Source organism: Octopus bimaculoides, chromosome 22 (assembly GCF_001194135.2).
Source record: "Octopus bimaculoides isolate UCB-OBI-ISO-001 chromosome 22, ASM119413v2, whole genome shotgun sequence".
NCBI lineage: Eukaryota > Metazoa > Mollusca > Cephalopoda > Octopoda > Octopodidae > Octopus > Octopus bimaculoides.
Window position 1 is genome coordinate 36534583 of NC_069002.1, and position 9797 is coordinate 36544379.

The 9797-nt window shown below is 39.2% G+C and overlaps 1 protein-coding gene across 1 annotated transcript in view; it reads right to left on the reverse strand.

The window, feature by feature from the left end:
- The window catches only part of LOC106867757 (transmembrane channel-like protein 3), a 63067-nt gene that overhangs the window by 17375 nt on the left and 35895 nt on the right, over nt 1-9797 (reverse strand). Inside the window, exons 12-16 of the mRNA XM_014912728.2 lie at nt 9538-9670; nt 5496-5651; nt 3223-3351; nt 2132-2199; nt 289-525 (exon numbers count right to left, since the gene is read on the reverse strand). Of these exons, the coding sequence (XP_014768214.2) occupies nt 289-525; nt 2132-2199; nt 3223-3351; nt 5496-5651; nt 9538-9670 (723 nt within the window). The remainder of the gene's footprint in view (nt 1-288; nt 526-2131; nt 2200-3222; nt 3352-5495; nt 5652-9537; nt 9671-9797) is intronic.

Below are 9797 nucleotides of genomic sequence, written 5' to 3' on the forward strand. Positions count from 1 at the left end.
TTTAAAAAAATCATTATCTATGCAAGTTTGTAAAATTTCGTTATTTAATTATAAAGATTTAACATGGCCGCAGTCAAATGACTGAAACAAGTAAAAGAATATGACATGCACACACACACACACACACACACGTGACTGAATGTATGTAGGATGGAAGGAAGGATGGAAGGATGGAAGGAAGGAAGGAAGGAAGGATGGAAGGAAGGAAGGAAGGTACGTATGTATGTAAGCATGAATAAATGGTTTTAATTCTCTGAAAAAGTTTCTGCTTAAAGAAGGCTATCTTACCTGAAAGGCCCACAGTCGTGGGAATGGCTGTTGAAAACGGCCAACATTGGAGGAATGCAACAGATAAGCAACATGAACAGAAGGAGCACATAGTAGAAGTTATTGGAGCGGGATGCTCGGAATATTCTTTTTTCCGGAACATTGCAGACAAGAACTGACCAAAATCGAATATAAGCCAGAATGATGAGTTTAACAAGGTTCATTAAGCACAAACCAGGCGAGAAAAACCATCCTAACCTGTAAAGAAAGAAATGTACAAAGAATTTACAGAAAGGAAACCACCAAACTGTAATAGATAGATAATGGATGGGTAAACGGTGGATCTTCGGTCGGTCTCGACGAAGAACATTCGGTTTTTCGATCAACTCAGTTCCAAAATGAGAAATTAACAGTTGAATATTTTACTGACACGTGTACCACACTGCTCGACTTGTATAAGGTTGTAAGTGCCTGATAACATTCCAAATGCCAGGTACCAAACCTTGGCCTTCGTTTAACTCAGAATTGCATCACCATCAATAAGACAAGCTGCTTAACACGGGTTTGACTACACATGCTCATCATCTCGAAACCTCTGCAGATAGCGCAGTCTTAACGATATTTGTGCATCGACAGCCGCATCATACAGAACCTGCCGTCCAAGATCACCTTACATATAGGTCTCCTTACATATAGGTCTCTTCTATAAAAAGTGAAAGAACAGATGCTCCAATCTAAAACGAAAACAATGGCAAGATTCGACAGAGTTGATGTATGTGTACATTACTGTGCTCAAATTTCAGCGACAGCTTCTTTGAGCCTCTTTCTAGGTGAGACTGGCCACATTGTTTGCAACCTTGTTAGAGTTCCTATCTATCTGGCGTTCCAGACCAAGTTAGAACCTTCCGATTTAACCAGTCCAATTGTACAGCACCCTAAGACGCTGTCTGACAGCATAGATCTTTCTTTCCAGGTGTTGAACTGCAAGTCCACTGATTTGTCCGGGTTAGTATTTGCCCTGTCCCTTATTTGTATTCTCTTACGCCAGTGGTGCTTTGATAATAATAATAATAATAATAATAATAATAATCCTTTCTACTATAGGCACAAAGCCTGAAATTTGAGGGGAGGGGACTAGTCGATTACATCGATCCCAGTGACGCTAGAAGTCTTTTCTTTTCCAACAGTATAATCTGTTGAGTGTATATGAAAATGATATCAGCAACAACAAAGTTTTCTGTTATAGGTGTAAAGCAAGCAATTTTAAGACATTAGGAATTCATTAATACAGTTGACGGATCTTTTTTAAAACGGGGGCCACATTTTTCATTAATGTTTTACGTAGTGTTTTTGGTACCGAAAGACTTTCAAACTTCGTATACTTATCTATTTTGTGTTATAGAATAGAAAAATATTTTTGTATTCGAATTTATTTCATGTAAAAAATTGTCTTATTTCGATAATTTCAACCAATCACTGACGTCCATTCAGCCGATATACATTAAGTGCCGACTACATAAACAAACGATTCTTCGTTTTATTTGTTTTTTTCATTTTAAATTTGCTTTAACCTTAACCCTAGGATTAATTGTTTCAGAATCGGAGGGATTAAATTAAAGCTGACCTCGGTGATATTTGAACTTAGAAGATAAAGAACCGGAACTAATACCGCGGTACTTTTAAATTATTTATTCTCTAAACAATTGTATTCTATTCACACCAGCTAATGTGTTATTCTTATGATGTGAACGATTCTTTTTGGCCAGGAAACCCGAATTTGTATTTTCTTCAATGCATGATTACTAAAATTTAGGTTTTGAGTGCTTCTTGCATTAAATATGTTGGATTAATTTAATTAACTTACCATATCATACCTTGGTTATTAATCAGGTGCAGAATGTTCTCGGCTGTCTTAAATTCTGGATATTCTGGCTAGAAAGATAAAACATTTCATGTTTGCTATTAGTTTGAGTGCAAACGTGCGTTGGTGCTTTCATAAATTTAGCATAAGTCGAAACAGCTATGAGTGGATCATTGACGCCTTTGATCACCGCCACAGAGGAACATCAAAGAAAAGGTAGAAGAATTCCTTAAAGAAATCTCTTGGCGCCTGTCACTCTGATCACCACTGGTAATCTGTCCTTGCGTCTGACGTGAAGCCTGGCATTTTACTGTCCTCCAGTTAACAGCCTCCTTTGAAGGCGCCCACGAGACCATCCCTGCAGACAAGAGAAACAGGAGGGAAAATAAGGACATGACAACCAACCTCGAACTGCTTATCTTCTCATGCAACCTCTGCGGTCGTAGTTGTTTGTTCCGGCTCGGGCTCGTTGGACATCAAGTTTGCGACAGATGTGGACATTCCCCTCTGTAAATTTTCACTAGCGAAGGCAAGTTTTAAAAAAAACTGACTCATCCAATATATTTTAATTGGTAAAATTATCCCCCTAAATATTTTAAAATTTAAACTAAAATAAAGGGTAAGCATTGCTGTAAGTTTATTTAAATCTTCATGTTGAAGAAAAAAGGGCACAAAAAATACTTGCAACTCCAGATACAATTATACTGTCCAGTAACTTGGGCATTTTCCTCCTATTATGGCTTCGGGATTGACCAATGTTTTATGAAATTTGATAGAGAGGAACTGTGAAGAGGTCCGTTGGTTGAACTATACCAGTTCTTAGGTAATAGACTTAACTCGTCGCCTGGTTCAACGCCACCATTCATTTTTTGTTGCCTTTACCAAACAAGGTGTCTGTGGATACCGAGATCTTGCCCGCTTACCCGAACACAAGCATGGGTGGGTGTTGTACTATTTTTTCAGACTAAGCTTATAAAAAAATGAACGTACATACACACATGCCTAAGGTCCTCATGAAGGAGGGGGGCAGTGGAAGAAGATGAGGAAGAAGAAGAAGAAAGTTTATAAGTGAGGAATAAAAAAAAGAAACTTACGAAAGTTTTTTCCAAATTCCAACACCAGCACTTGTTACAGAACCTCACCCAAAGTCCTCGCAGGAAATCTTGTATTAATATTAGGATAATTGTCATTGCTAAGTCGAGCTCTGTCAGTTTTATAACCTCCTGTGAAAAAAAATAATAAATGAATTAAATATAATCATTGAGATATCCAGCGTTACCAGAAATTGGTGTTTTTATTTGGAAAAGGAATCGTAGAACCAGATTTGTGATGCACTTGTCTTGTGACTTTAGCAGAAGGCCTGAATCTTTTTATAATATTAGTTCCAAAGATATCATTTGGAATACACTGTTCTGGACCAGAATGTTTTCAATGAAGTTCTTGGAGTCAGAAGTTTTTGCCTCTTAACAGCATTCTTAAAGGCTGTGGAGGCGTTGACAAAACTCTCAGATGGAAGAACACATTCAGCTGTCACCCCTTCCCACTGTTTTCACTCCAATGCCGGTCTACAGTTCTGACAAGGAATCAATGAAGAGAATCTGTCAGATTCATAACTATAAATTGGAGCAAAGGTAACAACTTCCTGACCTAATTGTTTTGAGGTTAATAATGATTTAAAATTTTGGCTCAAGGCCAGCAATTTTGAAGGAAGGTTAAGTCGATTACATCGACCCAGTATTACAACTGATACTTATTTTATTGACCCCGAAAGGATGAAAGGCAAAATGGATCTCGGCGGAATTTGAACTTAGGACGTAATGACGGACGAAATGCCGCTAAGCATTTCGTTTTCGGTTAATAATGAAGCTCTTTTGGAACGGAGAATGTCTTGTATACTTTACTGGAAGATATTCTTTTCTACTCCAGGCACAAAGCCCGAAATTTTGGGGGAGGGGGTCATGTTAATTAGATCGACCCCAGTACGCAACTGGTACTTAATTTATCGACCCCGAAAGTGTGAATGACAAAGTCGACCTCGACGGAATTTGAAGTCAGAACGTAAAGACAGACGAAATACCTATTTCGTTATTGCCCAAAGGGGCTAAACATAGAAGGAACAAACAAGAACAGACGAACGGATTAAGTCGATTACATCGACCCCAGTGCGTAACTGGTACTTAATTGATCGACCCCGAAAGGATGAAAGGCAAAGTCGACCTCAGCGGAATTTGAACTCAGAACGTAACGGCAGACGAAATACCGCTGAACATTTTGCCCGCCGTGCTAACATTTCTGTCAGCTCGCTGCCTTACTTTACTGGAAGATATTGTTTCAGTCCAGGCTAAGATTCTTGCTGGCTTCACGCATTTTATGTCCTCCGTGTTTTGTTGTCACTGTTTTAATGTTTCTTGCTGTTGATAGTTCGCTTCAAACATCCCATTTTCTTTAAGTTTTTGTTTTGTTTTGTTTTTTGTTTGCAACGTTTCACGCATTGTTTTCTTCAAGCTGCTTATACCTTTGTTCTTGGTTTCGATTGTTCACCATGTTGATAGGAAGTCTTAAACGCACAGAGAATAAATAATTGTAGCAGTGAAACAAATTGATTTATTTTTGTCTAGAAGAAATCGGTTGCAGAGTTGTTAGGGTATAGGCTCCGTCAGGTCTAAAGGTACTTAAGACACGCCATATATCACGGCGGTGTCCCTAGGATCCAGTCAAGGAGTTGAGGACCCAAGGTAAAGCAACACACACACACACACACACACACACACACACACACACACACACACACATACACAGTCCGTTTAGATTGAATTCCTTTCGTGAAACTGAAATTTCACGCAATTTCTTGAGTTTTGCATTGAATAGTTTTAAGAAAATGCTTATACTAATGGAGCAGACTTACATACCGGGTAGATTTTGTTACTGGCAGAAGAAGAGATTTCAATTACAATACATACATATATTTAAGGAGATTTGCTGTGTAAGGCCAGGACAATGCGAGAAGATACAAAGGAAAAGGGACAAATCTCATTAAAGTTATACCAGACGATGCTTCACCAAAACAACCTCATTTCAATATGTATTTGTGTGTGCGTGTGCGTACGTGAGGATAGATAGATAGATAGATAGATAGATAGATAGATAGATAGATAGATAGAGACAGACAGACAGACACATAGATAGATAAGATAGATAGATACTGATTCAGTGAAAGTGAAGGAGAGAAACATGATTGAGTCAATGGAGTAGGTAAGTATAGTATTAGTAAACGGATGTGCTTGTAAACAAAGCGATTACCCTAAATCTCAAATGTGCGCGACGGGTACATGTGTGTGTGTGTGTTTCAGGATTTTCCATGACTAACCTGGCCAACGTAATTTTCCCAACATTTCAAACCTTGTGTGCAATTCTGACTCGATTGAACCGAAGTGTTTCTGGTGGTTGCAGCACCATCTTTGGACGAAGAGGAATTACCAGATACCGCCTGGCTCTTTGGTTGGCAGTCAATTGACGTCAGTATCTACGGAAGAATACGAAAAATGTTATAACGATCTGCATCGGCAAGCAGTAAATACAAAAATAGACCAAAGAGGGCTTGGCTGATTGCTGAATCAGTAAGAAAGAGAATGTCCATGAGCCTCGGAGACTAATGAAAGGATGAGAGAAAGCAAGAGAGACAGAGAGGAGGGAGTGAGGGGTGGAAGATGGAAATCCCCTTCAAACCGAAAATCTAGTTCAAATATTTGCAACCCTGTGAATTCCGTTAAACTCATCCAAGGTGACAGATAGTGGGGCTGCCACCTAGAGATAAATGCTGCAAGACCGACAGATTGTTGGGCGTTTCAATGATTTGGTCAGTCTACGAAAAAATGGAAGACATTGTTGACCTCAATGGGAATTGAACTCTGAAAGCAAGAAACCAGAATCATTTCATGATTTATTGTCCGATGCTCTAATGCTTCTGCCATATCGCCGCCTTGTTGCTAACGAGATCCCCAGCATACTTTACACAATAACCTACCCTATACAAGGGTGGATTGTTTTGCCTTACAAAAATAAATAAAATAGAAACACCAAATAAAAAATGTAATATATTCAAATATATGGTTGGCACTCCGTCGGTTACGACGACGAGGGTTCCAGTTGATCGGATCAGCGGAACAGCCTGCTCGTGAAATTAACGTGCAAGTGGCTAAGCACTCCACAGACACGTGTACCTTTAACGTGGTTCTCGGGGAGATTCAGCGTGACACAGAGTATGACAAGGCTGACCCTTTTGAATTACAGGCACAACAGAAACAGGAAGTAAGAGTGAGAGAAAGATGTGGTGAAAGATTACAGCAGGGTTCGCCACCATCCCCTGCCGGAGTTTTGTGGAACTTTAGGTGTTTTCGCTCAATAAACACTCACAACGCCCGGTCTGAGAATCGAAACTGCGATCGTACGACCGCGAGTCCGCTGCCCTAACCACTGGGCCATTGCGTCTCCACTTTATTCAAATATAACTTTGGATTATTAATTTAATATTTAGAGATGACATTGCTTTTACATTATTTATAGCCACACTAAGGCGGCATGCTGGCGGAAACGTTAGCACGCCGGGCGAAATGCTCAGCGGTATTTCGTCATCTTTACGTTCTGAGTTCAAATTCCGCCGAGGTCGACTTTGCCTTTCATCCTTTCGGGGTCGATAAATTAAGTACCAGTTGCGTACTGGTGTCGATCTAATGGACTGCTCCCATTTCCCAAAATTTTGGCTTTGTGCCTTGAGTAGAAAAGATTATTTATATCCACACTGTTTAAATGGATTTAGTCTCTGATCATCATTAGGTGTCTTTTCTCTTGGGTACTCGTACGGTGATATCTCAGGGCAAATACCACAGTAATCGGCGTTCTAATAATCCATCCACGTTTAGTAGGATATAAAGATTGTCATTCGGTATTGATACTGATTCCGTTGTTAACAGTTATTGCATATATGTGTGTGTGTTTATTTTGTGTTGGGTTTTTTTACCTCTCCGTAAATAGCTCTTTGGCCAAAGAGTCGATTGAATAAATAGCAGGTTTAAAGATAAGTACTAGCCCCGATTTGTTCGACTAAGCCTATCAGGGAGGTGCCCCAACATGAATGAAGTTGCTGTCACAACAATTACTTAAGTTAAAGATAAGATATATACACTTGAATGAAAATTTATCTTGCTGTATCGGTGGTTAATATTATCTCTGACATGTGCAAGCATTAATTAACAAGACTCCCAACAACTAAAAATCTCTGAGTACATCATACTAACCACATACCCCGCCATCTATGCCGTCTTTTTTAGATTCCATCATAGAGGTAATCATAAGGGAATTGATTACGCCTTGGAGCGAACGCGTAGTGGAGGTTCTTGAAAGAAAGCTTGCTAAATACCAGAAGCTAATGGTGCAATGCAGAAGCCGGCGCTGGTAGGATCACTGCAAGCAAACTCTGTGTGTGTGTGTGTGTGTGTGTGTGTGTGTGTGTGTGTGTGTGTGTGTGTGTGTGTGTGTTAAATAAAATGAGACAACAAAGCTAAGGCAGTGTGAAATTTCTAGAACATTTATGGAGAGAAAAGTAGTCTTTCAGCTGTTTCAAGGATGTGACAGATATCCCTTCATCAGAGACAATATGATAGGGTTAAATAGAGGGAAATTGTAGAGTTTAATATAAGGAGTTATTTGGGAAAGTACAAAGGGAAAGCTATGGAACATTCTGCAAAGCTTTGATTGGGTTTGAAATTACTGGTATAGCAACGTGTTGGGAAGCATATAGTCCATCACCGAAAAAAGCTACTTGGTAGCTTTGGATAAGGAGGGTGAGTCTGTGACTTGTTGTTGCTGGTATGTAAGGTAGAACTTGACTCGATCAATACCGGCTGATTGGACTAAACGAGACAAATCCGACATTGAAGGAACCTCACAAATCCTTAGATTTTAGGTTTATCGAGATTTGGTTCGATCCCCGCCCCCTTTCAGAACATTACTGATGAAGCATTTCAGAATATTCGAGAGGTTTGTCTTGAAACTTGGTCTAATGTTTCGACTTGTTGAGATTTTCCTCGAAAACTTACATTTCCCTCCATATTGTTTTCAAGTTTTGGCACAAGGCCAGCAAGTTGGAGGGAGGGAGAGGTCGATTAGATAAACCCCCAAGTGTTCAACTGGTACTCATTTTATCGACCCAGAAAAGGATGAAAGGCAAAGTCGGCTTCGGTGAAATTTGAACTCAGAATGTAAAGACAGACAAAATGCCTCGGCGTGCTAATGATTCTGCCTTCTCACAGCCTTAATATTAATTGCTTTCAGTTATCAACCGCAATACACTTCCCACGAACTCTCCATTGTATATTATGGATCGTTGAAGAAACTAATTAGGCCGAACGATAGACACAGAAAGAGCTGCTGATTGCATAGAGTCGCTCCACTCCGATAAGAAGCGACAGCTTTGTAGGTCTTCAACTTCAGTGTTTGCTACTTTTTGCATTACGAAGTTGAAAGCTGTCGAGCGGCGTGACCACATTCATTGAAATCCGGTTTACTGTTTTTGCACGTCATGTAACAATAGAAAAATAATAATAATAAAGTAAGCAGAAAGTATAATGATAAATGCACTTGAAAAACTAACAAAATAGAAGCTGTAATGTGGGAGATAGAAAGAACATATATATATATATAAAGAGGAAGGACAAAGCTCGTATATGTTTCTCTGCATCTAACCACACACATACACACATACGCACACTACATACCTCAAACCATCAACTTCAGATAGTGATAGTAACGCCGTGTAGACAAACAACAGCGTCTCCTCGTTTGATCACTGCCGATTTTTCCGATAGTGTGTGTGTGTGTGTGTGAGAGAGAGACGTTAAAAATATCTCTGACAAAATTCTAAATTAAAATTCATTTTTTTTAATATATTGGCGTTTTCAAACTTCTTATATATATACACACACAAATATGTATATATATATATATATATATATATATATATATATATATATATATATATATGAGTGTGTGTGTGTGTGTGTGAGAGAGAGAGAGAGAGAGTATTTGCAGGTTTACTCGGGCATGTCCAAGCATTAATACAGGAGGCACCTATTTAGATAGACAAAAGTTTGTTTCCATTCACACGACTCACTCATGTAAAGATATTCTTACCTGCCTATCTGCTTACACACCTGTACATTTCACGCGTTCTCGATAACCTCTACCGACGCACACACACACACACACACACACACACACACACACACACACACACACACACACACACACACACACACACACACACGCACGCACACATTGTAACATAAGCTGTTATTCTATGAATTCCCATTCATCTTTGATGACTGTTTCAATGCGGCACCGGAGTCACTGACATGTCTTGCACTTGAACCTTTTGTGTAAAAGTTTTTGCTACGTTTAGAAATTTGGAAAGTTCTAAATCGTTGTGACTCGCACATTTGATGACGAAGACTGAATTTCTTTTCATCTCTTGTGTTGGCATTTGATCTGTCATGAGCAGAAAGACAAAAAATCTTTTAATTGGTTTGAAGAGAGTAATATACTGATAATTAAGTTCCCTCGAATACTCTTCGCAAAATGTAGTCGTACATACCTAGCTAAATACTTGAGATCG